General features: G+C 55.6%; 1 protein-coding gene across 4 annotated transcripts; it reads left to right on the forward strand.

The window, feature by feature from the left end:
* Positions 1–1,091: 1,091 nt before the first annotated feature.
* On the forward strand, positions 1,092–15,255 carry SLC4A3 (solute carrier family 4 member 3). Of its 4 annotated transcripts, none has more exons than XM_032857315.1 (23): positions 1,092–1,393; positions 2,167–2,310; positions 2,657–2,822; positions 3,430–3,710; positions 3,878–3,993; positions 4,384–4,610; positions 6,165–6,313; positions 6,419–6,599; positions 7,018–7,153; positions 7,408–7,591; positions 8,041–8,140; positions 8,587–8,771; positions 9,660–9,885; positions 10,040–10,258; positions 10,583–10,731; positions 10,924–11,118; positions 11,583–11,801; positions 12,142–12,231; positions 12,730–12,896; positions 13,379–13,632; positions 13,945–14,114; positions 14,281–14,454; positions 14,932–15,255. In XM_032857315.1, exons 2-23 carry the CDS (start codon positions 2,260–2,262, stop codon positions 15,007–15,009), a joined length of 3,717 nt encoding a protein of 1,238 aa, XP_032713206.1. In that variant the 5' UTR covers positions 1,092–1,393; positions 2,167–2,259; the 3' UTR covers positions 15,010–15,255. The 4 variants fall into 4 exon arrangements, with proteins under 4 accessions (XP_032713206.1, XP_032713205.1, XP_032713207.1 ...); XM_032857314.1 differs by lacking the exon at positions 1,092–1,393 and adding an exon at positions 1,844–2,012; XM_032857316.1 differs by lacking the exon at positions 1,092–1,393 and adding an exon at positions 1,845–2,012 and having other exon boundaries at positions 4,411–4,610.
* Positions 15,256–25,046: the final 9,791 nt, after the last annotated feature.

Consider the following 25,046-nt stretch of genomic DNA (forward strand, 5'->3'; position numbering starts at 1 on the left):
CTCTTGAGTTTTTTTTGGGAGGTGAGGGCCCTCTGTAAGCAATCCTCTAGAGACTCGGCACCCAGCCGCCTGACTCGGAGTGTAAGGGTTTGGGCTTGTGTATTGGCACGTTAGGGCTGCTGTCAAAATACCACAAACTAAGGGGCTTAAACAACAGAGATTCATTATCTCAGGGATCTGGAGGCTGGAAGGCTGAGATCAAGGTGTCAGTGGGGCTGTGTTCCCTCTGAAAATGCCAGAGAAGGATCTGTTCCAGGCCTCTCTCCCAGCTTCTGGTAGTTCCTTGGTTTGTGGCGTGCTGACTCCATCTTCCCATGGAGTCCTCCCTGAGCAGGCATTTAGGTCCACGTTTCCCCTTTTTATGACTGCACCAGCCATATTGGAAAAGAAGCCCATCCTACCCCAGGACGACCTCCCCTTAACGCCCCCCCCCCATGGTGCTATTTCCATATAAGGTCGTGGGATCAGAACTTCAGCATATACATTTGGTGGGGACCCAATTCCAGCCATCCCTGGTGGGTCTTGCACCCCCGAGTTCTGGAGCACAGTTCACACCTCCACTTACACAGCTGACTCTCACCAGCATCTTCTCTCATCTCGTTTTCTCAACTCCTGGTGGGGAGGAGGCCAAGCACATTTCTTCTGATGGAAGAGGCTGGGGGGGCAGTTAGATGGCTGTGGCTCCGACAGTCACCTGCACACACACACAGCCTGCTTCCCAGCTGTGACTGTGGTGGGGTGGGAAGTCTCTCTGCGTGTCTGTTGGGGGAAGGCTAAGATGAGTGTGGGGAGGGTCCAGCCAAGGCAGTGAGTGTTCACAGACCCGCCACCTGCTCTCCCCTCTCCTCGTATGTGGCTTTGAATGTAGAAATCTTTTGGGCTGACCTGAGACTCAGATGAGGGCAGGGGTGGGAGAGGGTCTATTACATGTCAAAGGTCACAGGGCTAAACCTCCTTGCCACCCAGAGGGGTCCATCATGTCCAGCACCCTGTCTGTCCCCCACACCCCTCTCTGCAGGTGTGGGTTTCCCTCTCTGGAGCTGGCTGGCTCACCTTCTTCTGCCCGTTAGCTCCCTCCGCAGTTCTACCCCCACATCCTCTCCGGTCTTCCCAAGGATTCAGGGACCTGGCTTCAGCACACAGGTTGGGGGCTGCAATGGATGTAGCCTTGTGCTAGGTGCCCAATTTTCAGCCAGACACCAGAAGATCAAATTGGTATCCAGCAAGTCCTTCCAGAGACCTTTGCCCTTGGAAAAGGAGATGTGATCCCAGGGAGTGGAGGAGGGGAGAGGAGACGTGGAAACTGAGCTACAGAATCTTAGAGCCGGATGGAACCCTGGAACATTTCTACTCCAGGTTCCTTAGGCCACGGAGGGGGAAACCCGGAGGGGAGGTAATGTGCCAAGGTCAAATGTTGGGTGGTGGCCGGTGGCAGAAACCAGGCATCTGAGCCCATATTGGGACCAAAGGGGCAGGTAGTGGGAGCTTTCCGGTGTCTGTGAGCTCCGTTCCCAAGGTTGGAGGGGCTTGTGTGGGATAGGGGTCGCCTCCAGGACTCCCGAGGGGAGGGAGGGGAGACTAAAAGCAAAGTAGGAGAGCGACCTGGGGATTGTGGGAATGTGGGGCCGTGCACCCGACCCCGGCCCTGCGTGGGGCGCCCCGGGGAAGGGGCTGGTGGGCAGGGGTGGGGGGTGGGAGGTGGGGGTCCTGCGGGGGCCCGCGCGTGGGGGCCGGGCCGGCCGGGGCGGGGTGAGTCACGGCCCGCCCGCTCCCATTGTGCGGCCTGGCGGCGGCGGCGGCGACAGCGGCGGAGCTGCGGAGCCGAGCGCGAGGAGGTGGAGCCCCGGGCTGCGGGCTCCGGCGCCTGCGTCCGCCCGGCTGGCCCGGCTTGCTGCCGCGGTGGGCGAGCCCCCGGCCGTGCGGCCCTGCGCGGCGCCAGGCCCCTGAGCGCGCGCGGGAGGGAGATGGGGCGCGGCGGCCGGCGAAGGCCCCGCACGCTCCGGAGCCCCGAGGTACCGCAGGGCGGGGCGGGGCGCGGCGGGCCAGGGCCGGGGCCCCGGGGTGTCGCGGGCGTGGCGGGGCCTCGCCTGGGCGGTCGGATGATCGGGCTTGGCGAGGGGGAGAGGGCGGCGGCGCGAGGCTCCTGACCCCGCCCTCCTCCCCCAGGGCTCCCCACTAGGCCCCCGCAGCGCCCCCTTCTTCTCAATCCGGTCGCGGGTCCCTCAGTGAGCGAGAGGCTCCCGAGCTGCCTCCCCGGCCATGGCCAACGGAGTGATCCCGCCGCCCGGGGGCGCCTCCCCCCTACCCCAGGTGACTGCCTCGCGCGCGGAGGTGGGAGAAGAGGAAGGAGGGACCCCAAGGAGGAGAGGGGAGTCCTCTGGCCGACCTTGGGACCCCCACATCCGGGGATGGAGCTGGGCTAGAGGGGATGGGGAAAGGGAGGGCCTTTTGGTATTTTTTCAGTTCTCTTGCCCCCTCTCCCCCCAAGCCCTAGGGTCCTGGGAGGCTGACCCAAGGCTGGGGCGCAGGGAGAGGGGATTGTTGAAGATGGAGGCCGCTGGTCTTCTCCACCCCCAGCCAGGGTTTGGAGTTGGAGTGGATGTGGGGCGTTCTTGGGTCAAGGGTCCTTCTTAGAAGAGGCTGTCTGAGCCTGCAGGTCCGTGTGCCCTTGGAGGAGCCCCCTCTGAGTCCAGACCTGGAGGAGGAGGACGATGACTTGGGCAAGACCTTGGCTGTGAGCAGGTTTGGGGACCTCATCAGCAAGCCCCCAGCCTGGGACCCTGAGAAGCCCAGCCGCAGCTACAGCGAGCGGGACTTTGAGTGTGGGTAGCCCGGGGCCCCCTAGTGTGGCCGCCCTCACCACCATCACCTTCATTGCCACCATCACCGTGTTCACCACTGGCTTGGTCACCCAGTGCCATCTTGTGCTGGACGCTGTGCGGGACGCTGTGCTGGGCCACCATGCCATGTTAAGTCATCCTGCCTCACTCACCCATCGCCTGTCCACCCTCCAGGGGAGCCGGGCCCCAGACGCAGAGGGAGACGTAGGGAGATGGGCCCGAGGCCTCCCTCGGTGACCTTCATCTTCACCTAGGCTCTGCTGTACCTCCGGCCCTGCTCTCTTCTCTCTGCCTCCTCACCTCCCTCAGCTCTTCTGACTCTGCCTACCCCCCTTGTTCTATCGTGTCTTCCCATGTCCCCCAGCCCCACTTTCATAGCCTGCCCTCTCCTTGACTCCCGTTCCCCCACTCTACCAGGCCTTACCAATGGCAGGACAAGGACACAGGTGTTGGGGGGAGCTGGCTCTCGAGGAAGTTCTAGGGTGCCCTTGTTTGAGGCCCTGAGCTAGAATAAGGTGTGTGCCCCTAGGGTGGTGAGGGGGCCCGCTTCTGCCGTGGGGACCCCCAACCGGCTCTCCTGCACCCCCAGTTCACCGGCACACATCCCACCACACCCACCACCCGCTCTCGGCGCGCCTGCCTCCACCCCACAAGCTGCGGCGACTGCCCCCCACCTCTGCCCGGCAGAGCAGGAGGAAGAGGAAGAAGGAGAAAACCTCGGCTCCCCCCTCAGAGGGGACCCCTCCCATCCAGGAGGAGGGGGGAGCTGGAGCGGAGGAGGAGGAAGAGGAAGAGGAAGAGGAAGAGGAAGGGGAATCTGAGGCAGAACCTGTGGAACCCCCACCCTCAGGGTCCCCACAGAAAGCGAAGGTAGGGGTCTGTTCCTGAAGGAGGGCTGAGTCCTCAGGGAGGGGTGCAGGGGGGAGAAGAGGATGCCGCAGAGGGGGCCGGGGCTGCCTGGGGAGGCAGAGGGGTGGGGGGGCGGTTGGGGGCTGAGCCCCGGTGCAGGAACCCAGGGCACGCTGCTTTGTCCACAGTTCTCCATTGGAAGTGATGAGGATGAAAGTCCTGGGCTCTCTGGGAGGGCTGCCTTCACCAAGCCCCTGCCCTCGGTGGGCCCTTGCTCTGACAAGAGCCCCCAGCAGTCAGTCAGGTACTGGCCTCCAGCCCAGCCCAGAGCATGTCCCAGGCTCTCTTCTGACCCTGGTGACTGTCCCCAGCTCTGACCCTGGAGAAGAAGAGGGGAGGAGAGGAGAGGGAACAGAGGAAGGGGGGAGGGGTGCATCCTGTCTCTGTCCATAGGATTGGCAAGGAGAAGAGACAAGGTGTCATTAGAGAGGAGGACAGGGATAAAAAGTGGAAGACAGACAGGAAGTAGGGGGGGCGGTGAGATGGGGAGAGGGAGGTAGAGGTCAGCTTCCTTCTCTGTCCAGAAGGAGTCTGTGTCTAGCGCCCAGGGGGCTATTCCAGGCCCCACCCCAAGCTGGGGGAGGACAAAGGAACCCCCTAACCTGGCCCATCTCCACCGTGGTTCCCTGTCAAGTCCAAGGCTGCCATGGTGCCTCCTCAGCTCCTCAAGCCCCCGGGCCCGGGTCTCCCGAGTCGCTGGGGAGAAGAGCCGGCCGTGGAGCCCGTCGGCCAGCTATGACCTGCGGGAGCGGCTGTGCCCAGGCAGTGCCCTGGGCACCCCAGGTGGCCCGGAGCAGCAGGTGCCCACTGACGAGGCAGAGGCCCAGATGCTGGGCTCCGCGGACCTGGATGACATGAAGAGTGAGTGACACACTGTGGCAGCCCCCCTGGCCCACCCCCATGGGCGCTCCACAGGTGGGGAACCTAGGAGAAGATCTGTGTTCTCCCCAACCTGGTGCTGAGTCCCCTCTGCAGTATCCCTGTCTGCTGGAATGTGGCTAGGGACAGGGAGCTCACTACCTCACCAAGCTGCCTCTCTGGTTGCCAGAGCTGAGATTTCCCTTCGTGACACCTCTGCCCTTCTGTCCTGATTTTGTCCTCTGAGTCACCCCCTGAATAAGGCAACCCCCCCTTCCACGTGACATTTAGAGACATTATGTCCCCCTCCCCGCAGGGCTCCTCTTCTCAGGGCAAACTCTTTTTGTCGTCTTCACGCCAGGCCCCTTGAGGGTGAGCCACTCTTCTAGGTCCCGCTTCTTCCTACATCGGGGTCCCCTGACTTGTCGCACCACCCTCGGCGGGGCCTGGCTGTGATTGTGGCACATTCCTTCCATCTTATCAGTGCCCTGGTTTCTGTGCCACCTGTCATCACTCACGGGGCTCTGTGCCCAGGCCGGGGGCATCACTGACCCCACCTCCCTCCCTCTTGGAAACACAGTGTGTGGGCGGGGGTTGGTGGGGAGGGCTCTGAGCTCAGTACGTCATGGAAAGTTGCCAGGGCCTGAGGACAGGGACAGGAACAATCCGATGGCAGCAGTGGGGTGGGGGGTGGGTAAGGGGAGGGCGTGTTTACAGACTCAGGGTGGGGGCTGGAAGCAGCAGGGAGCCAGCCCAGGGCCGTGGGGAGTCTGGAGGCTTGGGTTGAACAAAGACCACTGATCCAGGCTCCCACCTTTTAGGAGAGCCAGGGCTTAGTGGGGGGAGCAGTGGCCAAGGGCTCAGCCACCAGGAGAACGATGAGCCTGCTGGAGGAGGTCACAGAGCCCAAGAGGGCACTGAGCCCTGGGCCTGGGGACACAGAGGGCCAGGGCCCTTGGATGGCCCCGGCCCCCAGCCCTCGAGACTCGCTGGCCTCAGAGGACTTAGAAATGTTGGTGCTGGACCTTGAGGATGGTGATCTGTGCGAATCCCCCCAGGGCCAGCTGAGCCCCATGGCCGGGGAACCAGCCTGTGAGTAAGCGGGCCACTGGGCTCTCTGTGGCTGCTGGCCTGGAAGGGGCAAGCAGGGAGGAAGGGCAAGAGCTCAGCTTGAGTCAGCCAGATGTGTACCTGTGGGGGAGACCTGGGTGCCAAGAGAGGGCATAGGGAAAGGACTGGGGGCCTGGTGACTTCATGTGGGTCATGGTGCTCTGGAATGAGAGGCAGTGGCCATGGGGGAGGTTGGGCAGCCGGGGCTTGGACCGAGTTGGGATTTGCCTTCTGACAGTGGCTTAGCCGGTGGTCCCCTGTGTTCCTATGGAATAGTCCTTCCCCTTCTCTGGGCCTGCATGTCTTTGTCTGTGACATGTCTGTGCTGGCTTATGCGGTTGTGTGGCCATGGCCCCTGGCTGGCCAGGGGAGGGGGCTGGAGGGCTGGCTCTGACCGTGAGGCCCTGAGCTGGACCCCCAGGACCACCAAGCCTGCCTGGCCTGTAGGTCACCGGCTGGAGGACAACCCTGGTGTGCGGCGGCACCTGGTGAAGAAGCCCTCTCGGGCGCAGGCCGGGAGGGGCAGCCCGGCGGGCTTGGCCCCAATCCTGCGCAGGAAGAAGAAGAAGAAGAAGCTGGATCGGAGGCCTCATGAGGTACAGGGGCCCGGGGGCTGGGCCTCCCTTTCCCTCCTCCCCTCCTTCCTCCCCCCTCGCCGCCCACTGTGGGCCGCAGACCCTCACCCTGGGCCCCTGCCTCAGGTGTTCGTGGAGCTGAACGAACTGACGCTGGACCGCAGCCAGGAGCCCCACTGGCGGGAGACGGCGCGTTGGATCAAGTTTGAGGAGGATGTGGAAGAAGAGACAGAGCGCTGGGGGAAGCCCCACGTGGCCTCGCTCTCCTTCCGCAGCCTTCTGGAACTCCGGAGGACCATTGCCCGTGGTAGGGACCCTGCAGGCCTGGCCCTGGGCCGTGTGCCCTCTTTGCCGGCCGTGGAGTTCGGCTAGCAGCAGGCTGTCCAGCTTGGGGATGCTGCTCCCCGGGGGCCTGTGTCCAGGCGAGGTCTGGCTGCCACCTTGGAGATGTGGAGTCCGACCACCTGCATAGTTGTGAGCTGGAGGGGCCAGGCTGTGCCGCTGTAGGCTCCCGTCCCCGCGCCCAACGCTAACCAGCGTCTCCTCTCCCTGGTTCGCTCCAGGTTCCCTCTGCGCATCCCTGTGTCTGGCTCTTTGGTGCCAGGTGTCACTGAGTACCTGCACTGAGGGCTGGGTCACCCGGCATGTCTGCCTGCCCTTGGGGAGCAAGGCGACAGGGATGGCTTTTTCTCTCTGATGGGACCCTCCCCGAACTGTGCCCCCAGGAGCTGCCCTCCTGGACCTGGAACAGACCACTCTGCCGGGGATCGCCCATCTCGTGGTGGAGACCATGATTGTGTCTGACCAGATCCGTCCGGAGGACAGGGCCAGCGTCCTGCGTACCCTCCTACTGAAACACAGGTGCCAGTGTGGGGGGCCTCGGTGGGCGCATTCTTGTGCCTGTGCTCTTCCAGGATCATGGACTCTCCTGTGCGGTTTTCTAGCCTCTGCTTGAATAACCCCAGTGATGGGGAGCTTATTACTCATTCACTCTGGGACAGGACCAGCCATTAGAAAGTTCTTCCTTCCACAGAGGGAGAAGGGGTGGAGGCCCTGACCCTCCCGTTTCTCTGCCTCTCTTCCTAACCGGCCTTGCCCCTCTGCCCTCTTCACAGCCATCCCAACGATGACAAGGACACTGGCTTCTTTCCCCGAAACCCATCCAGCTCCAGCGTGAACTCAGCCCTAGGGAATCATCACCCCACCCCCAGCCACGGCCCTGATGGTGCAGTGCCCACCATGGCCGATGATGTGGGGGAGCCAGCCCCACTCTGGCCTCATGACCCTGATGCCAAGGAGGTCAGTCGCCTTGCTCGGACCTGGGCTGGGGGACTGTGGGGGCTTCTGGTTTCTCTGGAGGCCGCCGTTGGCTTCCCTGAGTGGGTCGGGGAGGTTGGATGCCTGGTACCCTGTGGGGGATGTGGGGGGATCTGTAGGAGACAAGCATGAGGGCCCCTGCCCTAAAGAACCAGGAGGTTAAATGGGGTGATATGGCAGACCCAGGGGACCCATTTCAACAAGACAAGGTAGAGGTGGTGGTGGGCAGCTTGGGGTGGGAGTCGACAGCCTGAGCAGTCTCCTCCCGGTGTGGGGTGCATCACAGACAATCCCTTTCCTGGCTGGGGAGGGAGAAAAGAGGCCCCCCTCTGGGGGTCGGAGGGCAGAGTCCAGGGCTGGAGCAAGGGATGGGAAGGCCTGCCACGGCCTCCGGTCAGGGTCCCAGCCCTATTCCAGTTCTGCGTCCTCAGAAGCCTCTCCACATGCCTGGGGGAGAAGGTCACCGGGGAAAAAGCCTGAAGCTGCTGGAGAAGATCCCCGAAGATGCTGAGGCTACTGTTGTGCTTGTGGGTGAGGAGGAAGGGGGTCCTGGGCGTGTGGGCTTCCCCTGTGCTCTGCTTGTCCTCAGCTCCGGCCAGCAGGCTCCTTCCAACCCTGTTCAGGCCCCCAGTGCATCCCTGCCTTTCCTCATAGCCTGTCTCGCCCCTAGCTCGCTCTTTCTCAGTTCTCTGCTTCCTGTTCGGTTTTCCGCTATCTTAGACTGCTGCTAGTCCACAGAGCACTTTTGTGAGAATTAAAGAGAAGGACTCCTTCTCGGAGGCTGTTAACTTTTCCTCTACTCGTAAATTATAATCAATTTACAAATGTATACACGAATAGGGTTTCTTTAGATTGGGCTTTATTTGTGCAGCACACCACCTGCTCAACTGTACAGGGTGGCCCCAGATGTTTTTCTCTGGGTCCAGCCTGGAGGGCTCCTCTTTGCTCAGTGCCCTGTGCCTTACTTTTCCCCCAAGGGTGTGTGCCTTTCCTGGAGCAGCCGGCAGCAGCTTTTGTGCGCCTGAATGAGGCCGTGCTCTTGGAGTCTGTGCTCGAGGTCCCTGTGCCTGTTCGCTTCCTCTTTGTGATGCTGGGTCCCAGCCATACCAGCACTGACTATCACGAGCTTGGGCGCTCCATTGCCACCCTCATGTCTGACAAGGTGGGTCCTGCAGATTCTGGGCTGGGTGCTCTAGGCCTGTTCCCCTGGGGTCCTCCTCTTCCCCTGTCGCTCACTGCCTACATTCCTCGCCCTGGAGGCCTTTCTGGGTAGAAGCAGCACTCTGGAGTGGTGAGGGAGGGAGCTGTTGTCCAAGGGCAGAAAAGGGAGCCTGGGTTGGGGCTGTGAGAAGGGGAGGTGGTTGAAGGGGGAGAAAAAAGCCCAGATCCCCAAATTTTGGATGTGACCTAAGACTGGAAAGGGAGGGCTTGATATGTTGATTTTTGCTGTGGCTTCTCTCAGCTGGGACAGGAAGGTCCTTTCGCCAGGGGTGATGTTGGAAACGCTAACTGACCAACCCGGAGCGGGTGGGAGCTCTCTGGACAAAATGATTCTGGGGGCCCCTACTATGCCTGGTGTTGCCCATTTAGTTATTGCATTGTGGAAAAGTCTGGAAGCTCCTAGGGGAATAGAAGGCACTCAGAGTTTCAGGGCTGTGGCCAATTGCGGGCAAGCGAGGACATGAATCAATATTTTATTTTATTTTTTATTTTTTTTAAAAAGATTTATTTATTTGACAGAGAGAGAGATCACAAGTAGGCAGAGAGGCAGGCAGAGAGAGAGAGGGGGAAGCAGGCTCCGCGCTGAGCAGAGAGCCCGATGTAGGGCTCCATCCCAGGACACTGAGATCATGACCTGAGCCAAAGGCAGAGGCTTTAACCCACTGAGCCACTCAGGCGCCCCATGAGTCAATATTTTGACAGTTGGACTGGGCCTGTATATGTGGCCAGACACCCACCCTGCCTCTGGGTCAGTGATGGCCCAACACCTCCTCCTTGAAGCCCTCCCAGAGGCTCTCTGGCAGCTTAGTCCTTGCCTCTCCCGCCCCAGCTGTTTCATGAGGCTGCCTACCAGGCGGATGACCGGCAGGACCTCCTGAGTGCCATCAGTGAGTTCCTGGATGGCAGCATCGTGATCCCTCCATCCGAGGTGGAGGGCCGTGACCTGCTGCGCTCCGTGGCTGCCTTCCAGCGGGAGCTGCTGAGGAAGCGGCGGGAGCGTGAACAGACCAAAGTGGAGATGACCACCCAGGGAAGCTGTGTGGCCCCCGGGAAAGGTCAGACCCTTTGGGGCCCGTACCCCGCCCTCCTGCCCACTGCAGCTCCTAACTCCTGTATGCCCGCTTCCAGTCCCTGATGGGAAGGATTGAGCCCAGAGCCCCCCAGCAGGAGGGGGTGGTCTGTGCTCCAGCAGCTCCTTGCATCCCCCAGAGCTGTCAGTGGAGCTGGGGGGCTCCGAGGCAACCCCCGAAGACGACCCCCTGCTGCGGACTGGCTCGGTGTTTGGGGGGCTTGTGCGAGATGTGAAACGTCGGTACCCACACTACCCCAGTGACCTGCGAGACGCCCTGCACTCCCAGTGCGTGGCAGCTGTGCTCTTCATCTACTTCGCTGCCCTTAGCCCTGCCATCACCTTCGGGGGGCTGCTAGGTGAGGGGCAGGGGAGGCCGGGGCAGGGGACCCAGTGTCACCTGCAAGGTCTGTGGTCGGGGGTCTCAGGCATCACTTTTGCAGGGGGGGCTATACAGTGAGAGGGGGCAGGAAGGGTGCAAGGGGTCGGGGAGCCTGTGACTGGAGGTGGGGGTGGAGGGGGGGAAGGTGGGGGGGTGGGGCTGGGGAGTGGGACCTGTCTATTGCCCTACGGGGCTACTCTATCGTAGTTGGGTCCCCAGGTCAGGGTTGGCTAGATGAAGAGGAGGGGCTGGGTAGAAGGAGCCAGGCCAGGGCCCTCCCACTGACCCTTGCCTGCACCAGGGGAGAAGACTGAGGGGCTGATGGGTGTGTCGGAGCTGATTGTGTCCACCGCGGTGCTCGGCGTCCTCTTCTCTCTGCTGGGGGCCCAGCCGCTGCTTGTAGTTGGCTTCTCAGGGCCGTTGCTGGTCTTCGAAGAAGCTTTCTTCAAGGTGACAGCCCTCCCTGCCCCTCCCCAGGGATCTCATGTCCCGTCTGTCGGCCCAGATGATGGGGTCCCTGCAGTCTCTCTCCTCCTCCCCCTTTAGAGTTCACCCCGCCCACCCCCACTCCAGCCCATCCCATGGGGCCCGATGTCCAGGGCAGACCATGGTGGTTAACCGCACCTCCCTCCTGGCCTCCAGTTCTGCCGAGCCCAGGACCTGGAGTACCTCACCGGCCGGGTGTGGGTTGGCCTCTGGCTGGTGGTCTTTGTCCTTGCCCTGGTGGCCGCTGAAGGCAGCTTCCTGGTCCGCTATATCTCACCTTTCACCCAGGAGATCTTCGCCTTCCTCATCTCACTTATTTTCATCTACGAGACCTTCCACAAGCTCTACAAGGTGGAGGTCCAGAGAGGTCTTCGGGGTGGACATGGGTGGGGGCTGGGTAGCACCCTGGGGAGGGGTGCACGGGAGTGGGGAGGCATGGAGCACTGGGAGCAGAGGGGACAGGGAGGAGGGCTCCTTCTGGGTGTGGGCATTGCGGGGGGGGCGGGACACCCTGAGCTAGGTCAGAACTGCTAGGCAAGGAGTTGGAGCCAGAAGGTACAGATTAGAACCCCAGCAGGATTCAGCCAGTATGTGGTTGTGGGGGGCACTCTCAGTGCTGTGGGGCTCCTTTTGTAGAGGAGTATGTGTATGTGTGTATGTGTGTGTGTGTGATGCAGCTCGATGTCCTGTGACCCTGTTGCCTGGTCAGGTGTGGGAGGGGTCAGCACTCCCCCTCACAGTGGTATGAAATTAAGTTGATAAAATTGTGGTCACCTGCTCAGGGGAGTGCTAGGGCAACCTTGTAACCCACACAGGTGTTCACGGAGCACCCACTGCTGCCATTCTACCCCCCTGAGGGGGCATTGGAAGCTGGGCTAGAGCTGAATGGGAGTGCTGTGCCCCCCACCGAGGGGCTGCCTGGCCCTAGGAACCAGCCCAACACGGCTCTGCTGTCCCTCATCCTCATGCTTGGAACCTTTCTCATTGCCTTCTTCCTGCGAAAGTTCAGGAACAGCCGCTTCCTGGGAGGCAAGGTGCGTGGCTGAGAAGGGGGGGGTGGTCTCCATGGGTTCCCCTGGGAGTTCCTGTCATCACAGCCAGTCTTCGCTCCAGAGGGGCACTTTCCCCTTCTCCCGGTCAACCGGTGAACCTAAACCACATCTGTGCGGTCCCTTCCTGGTCAGAAGCTTCAGTGAAGTTTAATCAGTCCAGGAATGCCGTCTTGATCAGGGTGGCACCTGTGGGATTTAGAAGGACAGGTCAGGGGACTTCTGATTCCAGACATGAGAGAGTGGGGAGTAATAAGTCCCCATGTTTGTCTCCTGACCCTCACTTCCGCCTTTTGCTCCTTTCCCCCCATTGGCCACTCCCAAGGCTCGCCGCATCATTGGGGATTTTGGCATCCCCATTTCCATTCTGGTGATGGTCCTAGTGGATTACTCGATTACAGACACCTACACACAGGTGAGCAGGGCCTGCCTCCCTCCAACGGGGGGGGTCTCACCCCATCATCTTGGGAGGGAGGCCACAACACATCCCCATTGCCATAGTGGTCACGATCACAGGCAGAATTCAGCCTTTTTAGTGGAGGGCTGACCTGCTGGGGCCATGCTGGGGTGGGCCGGCTAGGGACAGCTGAGCGGTTCAGCGGATGAGGTCAGTCAAGGGGTCTGAGGCTATGTGTGAGCCTTAGCCTAGACTCCTGGCACAGGTGTGGGGCTGGGAGCCAAAGGACAGTTGTACTTGGGGCTCAGGGAGAAAGGATGTCATTCTCTGTCTGCTACCAAATCCTTGGAGGGACTCTGGGAGATGGAAAACTAATTTCCCACAAACCTGTTCACATCCAGGTTTCCTGGAGGCTTGGTACTGGGAACACAGAGCTTGGTGGGAGCAGTTGCTACATGGGGTTCTTAACATGGGGAGGCCGTGTCCCTGAACCCTGTCTTCCTTCCCACCGTGCAGAAGCTGACGGTGCCCACTGGACTCTCAGTGACATCCCCCCATAAGCGCACATGGTTCATCCCACCCCTGGGCAGTGCCCGTCCTTTCCCACCCTGGATGATGGTGGCAGCTGCTGTCCCTGCCCTGCTGGTCCTCATCCTGATCTTCATGGAGACACAGATCACTGCGTGAGAGGGCCGGGGGACTCGGTGGGGGAGGCCAGGGAGGAGTGGAAGGCAATAGGATTGGTGGCAAGGGTGGGGCACATGGCCCTGGGCACAGGTTCCCTCCGGGGTTGTGACAGGAGAGCCATCTGTCCCCACTACCATGTGCAGGGTGGCCGCTGGCAGTCCTCACAACAGTCTGGCACTGTTCTCTCTCACCCAGTGATGCTCACATGTGTCTCATTTGGGTTAAACCACAATGTGGTGAGATCTGGCATCTGGCTTTTGTGGCATTTTAAATATCCACAGTATGAGGTTTTAGCTCCAATTTGCTTCGATGTGAGAACACCACTTTGGGAACTTGGAAGAGGAAGCTGGAAGATCCTGGGGAGGGCCCTTCAGGCCATGCCGGTCCTTCCCCCCAACAATGCGGGACCTGCTGCTCATGCCTGGCCCTGCGGCCGGCCTGCCCTCCCCACCACCCAGCCCCGCTTCCCGTCCTGCAGGCTCATCGTCAGCCAGAAGGCCCGGAGGTTGCTTAAGGGCTCCGGCTTCCACCTGGACTTGCTGCTGATTGGCTCCCTGGGTGGGCTCTGCGGGCTGTTTGGGCTGCCCTGGCTCACGGCCGCCACTGTCCGCTCGGTCACTCACGTCAATGCCCTGACGGTGATGCGCACTGCCATCGCGCCCGGGGACAAGCCCCAGATCCAGGAGGTGCGGGAGCAGCGGGTCACCGGAGTGCTCATCGCCAGCCTCGTGGGTGAGAGCACCCACCTCGCAAGGCCCCAGTCCCCGCTCCGCAGACCTGCCGCCTTGGACCCGGTGCCCGTCAGTCGGCTCTCTCTCCCGGGCTGGCCTCAGGTCCCTTCTGGGTCTCCAGTTGCACCCGCTCTCACCCCAACCTGCCTCGTAGCATTCTGAGCCTTTTTACCCTGAGCACTTTCCAGGTTCTCCATCCGGCTCTGTCTTCTCTCGGGTGTAGCGACGAGGCCCAGCCGGTCCCCCTCCACCAGGCCCGTCCATCCTCAGGGGGCTGTCCGAGGGGTCAGGAAGTCTGTGTCACCTCCTCCAGGCCTGTCCATCGTCATGGGGGCTGTGCTGCGCCGGATCCCGCTGGCCGTGCTCTTTGGGATTTTCCTGTACATGGGGGTCACGTCGCTGTCGGGTATCCAGCTGTCCCAGCGTCTTTTGCTCATCCTCATGCCGGCGAAACACCATCCCGAGCAGCCCTATGTGACCAAGGTAGGGCTGGGCAGCATGGAGGTGGGGAGCTGGGGGGTTGGGGAGGGGGTGCAAGGATGCCGGGGCTGGAGAGGGACAGCGTGACTATGGAGGTTTGGGGACCCGGAGAACTGTGGGTGGGAGCCGGCTGGGCGCTGTGCCGTGAGACTGGAGGCCTGCTCCCCAGGTGAAGACGTGGCGAATGCACCTGTTCACCTGCATCCAGCTGAGCTGCATTGCCCTGCTGTGGGTAGTCAAGTCCACGGCCGCCTCCCTTGCCTTCCCCTTCCTGCTGCTGCTCACGGTGCCTCTGAGGCGTTGTCTTCTGCCCCGGCTCTTCCAGGACAGGGAGCTTCAGGCGGTAAGGGATGCTGCTCGGGACCCTGGACTCAGGGAGGCCTGAGTTCCAATCCCCCCTGTGCCCCCTGCTGGTTGTGAGACGGGAGGCAAGTTCTCCGACCTCCTGAAGTCTCCATTCCAGCTGTGTAAATGGGCGGGTCATGGATTCTACCTTAGAGACATGTGGTGAGGATTGAGACGGGTCTGGGTAAGGCACAGAGCGGGAGGGCTTGGGGTGTAGTATAGCGTAGGACTGCTCCCGATGGTGGGAAGAGGTACTTGTTGTCATTCTTATCATCATCAGGAGTGTCCCTGGGGCAGTGACCTGAGGGTTTTTGCTGGAGGGGAGTGTTTTGGGGGGCAGTCCCTCCTGGTCCCTGCAGACAGCCTGCAGACAGCCAGGCCTGAGAAGGTCTAGGCTGCCCCCCGGAAGAGTTGCTGGGGGAATGGGAGGGTGAGCACCGCCTCCCTGCCCCTGCCGACCTTCTCCTTTCTGCAGCTGGACTCGGAAGATGCGGAGCCCAACTTTGACGAGGACGGCCAGGATGAGTACAACGAGCTGCACATGCCTGTGTGACCCTCCGCCGTTGGGCCCCTCAGAGACCGTGCCACCTTAGTGATCCACACCTGGGCCCCAGGCAAAGCCCAGCCCCAGGGCCATCGGGCTCCTCCCAACCCAGAGATGTGCCTGGAGCCCCTCACGCTACGGCCAGGGTGGCCCGATGACTCTGCCCCGGGCACTGACCTGGGCTCACCCAGGCCCGTTCACAGACCAGACCGGCACAGACTTTGAGCTCATTATAACCACACTCCTTGTCTTGTGTCTGCCTCACTTTCTTGGTTCCACCCTTGGTCTGCCGGGTGGGTCATGCTTATCCAACTGGAATTGGAAGAATTCTGTTTTCAGGGTCATCAAAACCAGGGAGAGGTTTGAGGCAAGGACAGTATTTTTGGGGGAAAGGGAGAGAATCAAGACCACAGAAGGTCAGAGCTGGATGTTATCATGACCCCCTCGAGTCGTCGCAAGTACAGCTGGGGAGCGGGAGGCTCAGGGTCTGGCTCAAGGTCACATACTGCTAATTTAGCCCCTGCTTGGAAGGGAGAGCGTGGGGGAGGTGTGAGAGAGGAGGTCACTTTGCTTTAGCCATTAGAGAAATCAGAGTGTCCCCAGTGGCTGTGGGGCTATAGAAGGAAATGGAAAATGTTTTCTTTCCTTAATCCCTGGCATTCCGAGAAGCAGGGACAGTAGTCCAATCCCTTAGACGCCAGGGTGGCGCTGGATTTGGGGTCTCTGGACCATTTTAGATTCTCACGGTTTAAGAGTAGCAGTTTGGGGATTCCTGAGGCCACTCCTTGTGCAACAGTCTGTTCTGCCAGAAATAACCTGGGAGGCCTAGAAGGGGGTGCAAACCGGGAGCCCATTGCGTCACAGTTGCTAGGCAACCAGTTGGGATGTGAAGCCGGTTGTCCCTGTATGGCCCCCTGGTGGCCACTCTCGCACACTGCCCGGCTCTGTGCCCTCTGAGCAGGAGTCGCACTGCCATCTGGTGGACCCGCTGGATCTCTAGGTCAGAGACCCCGATAGGAAAAATTCCATACTTCCCCTGGGAGACACGGGGTGGGGCGTGGTTCCAGAGCAGTTCTGTGGAGTTGCACAGCCCTGGGCGGCTCTGAGCATCCAGAGCCAGGATCCCCAGTTCCACCTTAGGGGGCCCTGCTTCTTTCTTACCCTTTTCCCAGTTTCCTCCCAGTGTTCAGGCCAACGGCTAGAGCTCTGAAGCTGGTCAGCAGAGAGGGGACAGACCACCGTGAGGCTGTTTGTTGTGTTTATAGGGAAGAGATGCACCCTTTGAGATGTCCCGGATTGTCATTTAGATGTGAGCATTTCATTCCCGTTGGCCCCTTTGGTCTCTGGCAACACGACAGCCTCTAACTTCATCGGGCCTTTGGTCCCCTGGGGCTGTGTGAAGACAAAATCCCTTTTCCTTTACATTGGCCGAGTCCAGGTGGAATTTCAGAGAAACTGTGCCAGGAGCAAAGTCAAGGTGAAACGCAAAAACCTAGCACATAGACCAGTGCAGAGCAGATGATAAACGAGATGGCAGGGGCCCTGTGCTCCGATGCCTGTGGGAGAGAGGCTTTGTATGCAGGACCCTGTTCCTTTCCTGAGCCCTGATCAGGTATCTTGGCTCCATATTGGGCCTTGGTGTGGGCTTGTCTCCCTGTTTGGTCTGGGGGATGCTGGGAGCCCACAAGACAGAACCAGCTCCTTCTGAACCTGGGAGGGGGTGGGGAAGTGGGGAACTGAGCCAGGACAGCTCAGCTCCTCGCTGGACACAGGATGTGTCTGTCATCTCTGTTGGGCAAGTAGCTGAGATTTGGGGGTTCCTCAAGTGGAAAATGAGAAACCAGAGAATGAGGGACATTTGGAGTTGGTCCTGAATCCTTCACAGCCTCTGTGTTTCCTCTGACTTTCTCTTTACTTACCCTCTAACCTAATCTTTTTGGGGCACTGGGCAGCTCGACTGAGGACAGGGGAAGGAGAGGGAACCAACAGACAGGACCCCCCTCTGGCCCCATTTAGTGGCACAGCTCTGGGGGACTTGGATGGGGTTAGAGGTATTCTGAATGACAGGCCCCACTGTTACCTGCTTTGGTTGGGAAGCAGTGTGGCAAGTGGGCACGAGCAAGGTGGGGCAGGACCCTTCTAATAAGGAGAACTGTGGACTCATCGCCATGTGACCCTTCCCTTGCAGCTTTCTGCGTGGGATTATGGTCCCATCCTGGGTAGCTGCCCAAAGCTTTCATTCTCGGACAAGTTCAAGCTCACGTCAGGGACCAGAGAAGTGCTAACTCATTCTTTTACTTTAGCAGAGAGGGCGGCTGGCACGTCCTCCTTCCGTGCTGAGGATTCAGCTCACTCAGGATGTCTATGCCCTCATGAAAGCTTCTGACTGTGAGAGCTCATGGACCATCTGCTTGGACTGCCCCGAGGCCCTCCTTCAGGACACAGAACCTGGCAATAATGGGTCCCATTTGGCAGTCTGTGTGACATCTCTTCTTCTATCAGGTGACTCAAATAACGATCATGCCTGTTGACACTTAGAGCTTCTAAAGGGAATTCTGAGTAGCAGTGGAAAGGCAAGGCAGAACTCAAGGACACTCGTGCCGAGTGCTGCCTATACAGCAAGTGACGAGGCCATTGCTGAGAACAACAGTAAAGCCCTGAACGGGTGGATTGAATCCCACCTGGCAAATGGGAAACCCAAAGTGAGGCATTTGGTTTCCAGAAAAATAAATTACATAAGCGTCTGAGAGCGAGGACTTGATTGGTCCTGTGGCTCCCCCCTTGTGCAAGAAGCAAACTCCAATATTTGTATGTTTTGGAGGAAGATTTCATATTTGAGACCTCTGCTGGGATTTATTTTAATCTAGTTGGAAAAGTTGCTTTTTGTTGAACAATCCTTTGTCAGGTGCTGACCAAGGAGACAGCCTTTGGGAAATTCTTTGAGGGTGGGGCGTCCTGCCTGGATCTGGGGGACCTGGAGGAGCAGCAGGGAACCCTTGAGACAGGGCTCCCTGGACCATGGGAGGTGCAGGACAGAGAGGAGGTGGTCCAACTAGAGAGAGAAGGGGGCCTGGAAGCTGCTGGACGATAGTGTTGAGGAGGAGAAGGCAATGAGGAACACATCCAATTTGAGGCTCCCTTGACACACTGGCCATGGCCCCTTTCCTGCCGCACCTCTGTAGCTCATGTTTGTCTGTCTTCCCTTTGGGCCCTAAGATGGCCAGAGACCCAGCTCGAGTCTTTTTTGTGGCCCTCCCAAAAACAGCAGACAGTGCCCGGTCCCAGGGGTGCATGGAGGGCTTTGGGGAGAGCAGGTGGCAGAGAAGGAAGGGCCAAGAGGTCAAGGATGCTGCCCCATTGAGGATCCAATGAAGACCAAGAATGACACCAGGAGAACCTTAAAAGAGATTCTGAAAATATTTTGGATTTCATGTTTGTTAGTTTCACGTATAGCTGTCACTTTCTTGGTGTCCAGTCATCATAATCTCCTCAAAGTCCAAAGAGGCATCATGGGTTTCTTTCTGAGCCAGGTGGAGGGAGAGATGTTGGGGATCCTGCATAACAGGCTGATGAGCTGACCATGGTGGGTGGGGTGCCATCAGAGGCCCCAGGAGCTGTAGGAGCCAAATGGGGGTTGGACAGGGAACTGGAGAGATGGCCCTGGGGCTCAAGTCAGCAGGAAGCATTGTGGTCCTGCTTAGCATCCTGTTCCTGCTCCCCCAGTGGTTCTTCAAAATGCTAATGACAGAGGGACCAGAGCACTTCTTCGTGCTGGTTGTGGAGGGCCCATGTATACAGGGCTTCTTTGTGAGAGCTCACCCCAAAGTAAGTAGGTGCCCAGCCCTTACCCCATTCCCACTATAGCTGAAAGTCGCTTCTCATTCTTGCTTCTCCTTAGTGTGGAAAGACAAATACGTGGTGTGTTTATTTATTTTAGAAAGGGCAGGGCCATGTCTATTTCTCTTCTGTTTACCAAGCAACCTGGAAGTCAGTATGTAGCGTATTCCAATGTTTGGGGTGATCGATTGGGATCTATGATCTGTGAGGCCCTTCCTGGCTCTGTTGGCCTTGCTGTTGTTGGGGGACATTGGGTTTCCATGGCCAGACCATGAGGCTGGGAGATGGGAGTCCTGGGTTCTAGCTCGGCTCAGGCATTAGGTGATGACTTCAGTTATGTCTCCTCATCCTCCTGGCAGATTCGCGATGTGGCTTCAATGCTGCTTGCATGCACCTGCTGTTCTTCTAACCGACCTAGACTACTGTAGTGGCTGCCTCAGGAAGGGTGGGAAGCAGGAGGCTCTAGGGCCATGGTAACTATCCCCCCTCTGCCCTCCCCACAACCACCTCTGGGTAAAGTTACTAAGCTTAAGAACATTTCCTTAGCCTTGCTAGGAAAGTAGATCCTGGGGGAGTCTGCTTTTCCATTCCCAGGAGAATTAGAAACTCAAGGAGCACAGGGTGTGAGGTAGGGTGAGGAGTGGGGATGAGCCATGATCTTGGAGCATGACTTAGGGAGTCACGACTGAATAATCAGACAAAGCTCTGAGAGATAAGCGGAATTCAATTAGATGGAAGTTTAATATCCATGAAGATTGTGTGGTTCCCAAGGCATAAAAAGCATATGAAAATAATGCAGGGTTCTTTTTTTCCTTCTTTTCTCCTTTCTTTCTTCTTCTTTTTTAAAAGATTTTATTTATGTATTTATTTATTTAACAGACAGAGATCACAAGTAGGCAGAGAGGCAGGCAGAGAGAGAGAGAGAGAGAGAGAGAGAGAGAGGGGAGGAAGCAGGCTCCCCGCTGAGCAGAGAGCCAGATGCGGGGCTCCATCCCAGAGTCCTGGGATCATGACCTGAACTGAGGGCAGAGGCTTAACCCACTGAGCCACCCAGGCGCTCATCCTTCTCTCCCTCCCTCCCTTCCTTCCTTCCTTCCTTTCTTCCTTCCTCCCTCCATCCCACCCTCCCTCCCTCTTCCTCCCTCCCACCCTTTCTTTCTTTCCTCCTTTCTTTCTTCTTCTTCTTTCATTTTATTTTTTAAGTAGTCTCTACACCCAACATGGGGCTTGAACTTACAACCCTGAGATCAAGAGTCGCAGGCTCCACTGACTGAGGCAGCCAGGCACTCCTAGAATGCAAGTTCTTTAGAGTCTGATGGGAAAATTTATAGTGACATCCCTTAAGGGTCAAATAAATGCAAAATCAGTGTAGGCTCTGGATAGGGATTATGGACAGGACTCTGGGTTGAAACTAGTAATCGATCACTAGTCTCTAAGGAGGTGGTCTCCTTGGCTGTCCCCATCTCTAAGTTAGGAACATAAAGGCTGGAAATAGGGCTTGACTGGTCCATAGGGTCACCAGTGAGGATCCAGTCAGCATCTACCCAAAAGTTCTTACTGATGAACAATCTTAGTTAAAAGAAGGAAATTATCTCTGTTATGGATAGACATTTTAGTAGTCCAGTGAAAACACAAAATTCAGCACACAAATGTAGGAATATTCAGCACACAAATAAGGGAATGACAATTGTAGTTTTAGTATCTTCAAGTTAAAGGAATTTGTGTATATATTATTGTCCTGGCCTGTTCTGGTGGTTATAACAGAATACCATAGATTGGGTGTCTTATGAACAACAGAAATGGATTACTCATGGTTCTGGAGGCTGGGAAGTCCAAGATCAAGTTGCTACAGATTTGGCATCTGTGAGAGCCCACGTCCTGGTTCCTAGATGGCTGTCTGTCCTCGCACTGTGTCCTCATAGAGCAGAGGGGGCGGGAAAGCTCTCTGGGGTCCCTTGGAAGGGCACTAATACCATTTCTAGGGACTCCACCCTTATGACCTGATCATGTTCCAAAGACTCCATCTCCTAAATACCTTCCCACCGGGGGCTAGGATTTCAATGTACAAATTTTGGGGGACACTAATATTCAGCCTGTGGCAAGGATACTTCATGTATGGGTGATTTTATTTTATAAAGATTTATTTATTTATGTTAGGGAGAGAGAAAGAGAGAGAGAGAGAGAGCAAGTGGTGGGAGGAACTAAGGAAGAGAGAGAATTTTTTTTTTTTTAAGATTTTTATTCATTTATTTGACAGACAGAGATCACAAGTAGGCAGGTAGAGAAAGAGAGGAGGAAGGAGGCTCCCCACTGAGCAGGAAGTCCAATGCAGGGCTCCATCCCAGGACCCTGGGATCATGACCCAAGCCGAAGGCAGAGGCTTTGACCCACTGAGCCACCCAGGTGCACTGTAAAGAGAGAATCTTAAGCAGACTGACTCTCTGCTGAGCAGGGATCTCAAGGCAGGCCCTATCCCAGGACCCCAAGATCAGGACCTGAGCCAAAATCCAGAATCAGATGCCTCACGGACTGAGCCACCCAGGCACTCTTAAGTCGAAATCTTTCTAAATTTATGTATAGTTTGAAAATTTAAGAGAATATAAGCTTGACTATTTTTTGCATGCTTAATTTATTAAATCTTATGAGACTCACTTTAGTACTTGGGAAGCTTTGTCAGTCAGATGAAGTACTTAAAGAGGAATGGAATATATTAAATTTATAAACGCTGCTTAAAATGTTAAAGAGCTTTTATTAACTAAGTGTATAAATGGGACCAAACATTAATCAAAAGCCCTCTCAGAGTGATTGTTAATATTTGCTAGACTTATAAATAGGATAATAAGCTTCCTAAGCTGATTTTAAAAGCTGAAGGAAGGGCAATGCATTTCAGAATCTCTATTTTTAATAAATCAAATACTAATTTTCAGGCCCCAAGTAGAGCTACACTTGGTCTTTTCTGTGCGCCAGAACCACACCAGGAATAAAAGACTCCTCTAAGCTGCGAGTGAGCCTTCAGTGGTGCTGGCGGGAGCAGGGTGAGTGGAAGTGGAGGAAAGGAAATAAGATTTCAGGATTGTTTCTTTCCCAGGGTCAAGCTAGCTGGTTTATTCCACCCAATGCCAAATTGCTCAGGCTGCAGGGAGACACTCAGTAAGACACTGAGTAAGGATGGTGTGCGAGGTCAGAATTGCTGACCAGGGTGTGTAGCAACTAACGGGGGAGGTCAAGGCAGCTCTGGGAGCTTCACCGCCCCTCTCAGCAAGACCTTCTAGGTGCAAGCCCACTGCTCTCTTAGCTGTAAGCTATTCCTCAAGTCATTTCTCTTGGGCAGGAGATGTTCATGGGAGAGGCCCAGGTTTTTGTCTTCCAGAAGGGTTTGCAGCCCAGGGCCTGTGAATGTACATCAATCAAAATGCTTATTTGCACCTCACAGAAGCCAGTTCCAGCCAATTTAAGCAGAAACAGAGCTGTTGAAATGTCCCTCATAAAGCCATAGGGAAGATAGGAGAATCCAACTTGAACACGTTATTGGCCAGAGTCACTGTCAAAGACACATCCTAGGAAAAGTTGGGTGAGGGGCACCTAGCTGGCTTGGTTGGAAGAGTTTGTGACTCTCCTGGGTTTGAGTTCGAGCCCCACACTGGGGTGTAGAGATTATTTAAAAACAAACAAACAAACAAACAAACTTAAAAAAAAAAAGGTGGGGTGAGAATGCTGCTGCCACAACTGAGTGTGACCTTGTGGTGGATGCCTTACCTTGTATAGATGTCCCAGCTGTCCTGGAATGCCCACCAGAAGGATCCCCCACTATCCCACTTCTCTGCATGGCCAGCGCCTGGCCCACGGTCTTGGGGGGGCCACATCTGACTCTACAACCTGACCTCACGTGCCTGTGTCCACACTGCAGGGAAGGCTGGGAATGAGAATGGATGTCATTTCTAGCTTCTGTGGTCAGCGATGGGCTCTGATTTCCTCCAACACTCATGACACTGGTGTGCTGAAGCCAGTTTATAGCAGTTAGTTGTTCAAATTTCAGGGACTTGTGTGCTGGTTGTTAAACATAGTCATTACTAAAAAAATAAATTATAGTAGCTGTACTTTCCCCTATTTTTCCTGCAGACTAAGACTAGAACCCCTGGTCATTATATATAAAAGAAACACAAGAAGATTCTGAAAGGAGATAAATAGGCAGATCACCTAGGGACCTTGAGACCTGAACACATCAGTGATTTCCTTGGGATTTTTTTTCCTCTCATATTTCCCAAATAAGGAGCTATAAAGAAGCTGGCAACCCAGAAATTGCCAATGAGTACAGACAAAAAAAGCTCCTACAAAGGTCTGCTCTGTCTAGCCAATGGCCAGGAAAGGAGCAAGGTAACAAGTAGAAATCTTCTCAACAGTAACTGCCAAACACCAGAGAAAACTGTGGCCCCATCTGCACTCATGCCAACAAGGGCTAAGTGGGGAGCCTAGACTTCCAACCTTGAGAGACCCTCACATCCTGCTGGGATAGTGTCACAGAAGGCCAAGTAGGAGACCTACACTTCTACCTCCATTTACTAGTAAGGAGGCACATTCTCTCACATCCCAGGGGGTGGTGTCAGAGGAGGCCTGGTGGAGAGTCAGAACCATTGCCCAGCAGAAGGAGACAGATAAGAATATTATATAATGATTAAAACAAACTTCTAAGAAAACTTCAACAACAGAATTATGAAATATGCAAAGCAAAAGTCGATTCAACTGAAAGGAGACACAGACAAATCATAATTATAGCTGGAGACATCAACAGTCCTCTCAATGATCAATAGGATAGTTAATAGAAAATCAGCAAGGAGATAGAAGAGCTCAATGACATCATCGACCAACAGGATCAGATTGACATTCATAGAACAGTGACCCAATGATATTAGACTATTTACTCTTTTCAAGTGCTCATGGAGCAGGTACCAAGATAGGCCATATCCTGGGCCATAAAACAAATTTCAGCATGTTTAAAAAAATTGAAATCATCAGAGTTTGTTCTCTGACCGTGGTGGAATCAAACTAGAGAATCAATAAAAGAAAAATAACAGGAAAATTAACAAACACCTGGAATCCAAACAACATGCTTAATAAAGAAGGCAAAGATGACCCAAATAAATGGGGGGACATACTATGTTCATGGATTGGAAGACTCAGCATTACAAAGATGTCAACTGTCCCTAAATTGCTATACAGTTTTAATGCAATTTTTATTAAAATCTAAGCAAGATTTTTTGGTAGATATGTACAAGATTATCTAAAATTTATATGGAAAGGTGTAAAAACCAATAGCTAAACAAGTTTGAAAAAGGAGAATAAAATGGGATAATATGGTCTACCTGATTTCAAGACTTAGATAATATGGTCTACCTGATTTCAAGACTTAATACATTGCTATAGTAATCAAGACTGTGATACTGATGGAGGGATAGATACATAGATTATTGGGACAGAATGGAGACCTCAGATATAGACCCACACAAATATGTGCAACTGGTTTTTGACAAAAAGTCAAGAGCAAGTCAATGGAGGAAAGATAGCCTTTTCATCAAATGGTGATGGAATAATTGGACATTTATAGAGGAAAATATGAGCCCTGGCCTAAGTCTCAGACCTTGTGTAAAAATTAACTCAAAATAAATCACAGTCTTATATGTAAAACTTAAAACTAAAAATTTTAAGAAAAAAAGATAGGAGAAAATCTTTGTGGGCCCAGCATGCTTCCGCTGCTTCACTCTGCTAGGAGAAAAACTTTAGATTAATACTTAAGAAATTCTTAGACTTGGCAATGAAAGCATGATCCATAATAGGAAAAATTGATAAATTGGACTTTATCAAAAACTATAAGTTTTGCTCTTCAAAAGACCTCAAGAAGATGAAAACATTAATTACGGAGTAGGAGAGAATATTTGCAAACCACATATCTGATGAAGGAATAATATCTAAAATATATGAAGAATTTCTAAAAACAATAGCAAAAAACAAATAATCCAGTTTGAAAAATAGGCAAAGCACATGAAGAACCACTTCACTGAAGAGGATATATAGATGGCAAATAGACACAAGAAAGATGTGCTTATTTGTTAGCCTTACCAGGGAAATGCAAATTAAAGCTGCAATGAGATATCACTACACACCTATCAGAATGGCTAAAATATAAAAAGAGTGATAATCCCTAAATCCAGTGA

The sequence above is a fragment of the Lontra canadensis genome, unplaced genomic scaffold (genome assembly GCF_010015895.1).
Source record: "Lontra canadensis isolate GAN:19392208 unplaced genomic scaffold, GSC_riverotter_1.0 scaffold13, whole genome shotgun sequence".
NCBI classification, from domain to species: domain Eukaryota; kingdom Metazoa; phylum Chordata; class Mammalia; order Carnivora; family Mustelidae; genus Lontra; species Lontra canadensis.

What these genes read in the sequence shown, in the direction of transcription:
- SLC4A3 (XM_032857315.1), top strand. Translation starts at nt 2,260, where the DNA reads ATGGCCAACGGAGTGATCCCGCCGCCCGGGGGCGCCTCCCCCCTACCC. An exon ending in CAGCGAGCGGGACTTTGAGT is followed by an intron (nt 2,823 to 3,429) that starts GTGGGTAGCCCG and finishes CTGCACCCCCAG; the next exon opens with TTCACCGGCACACATCCCAC. An exon ending in GCTCATCGCCAGCCTCGTGG is followed by an intron (nt 13,633 to 13,944) that starts GTGAGAGCACCC and finishes CACCTCCTCCAG; the next exon opens with GCCTGTCCATCGTCATGGGG.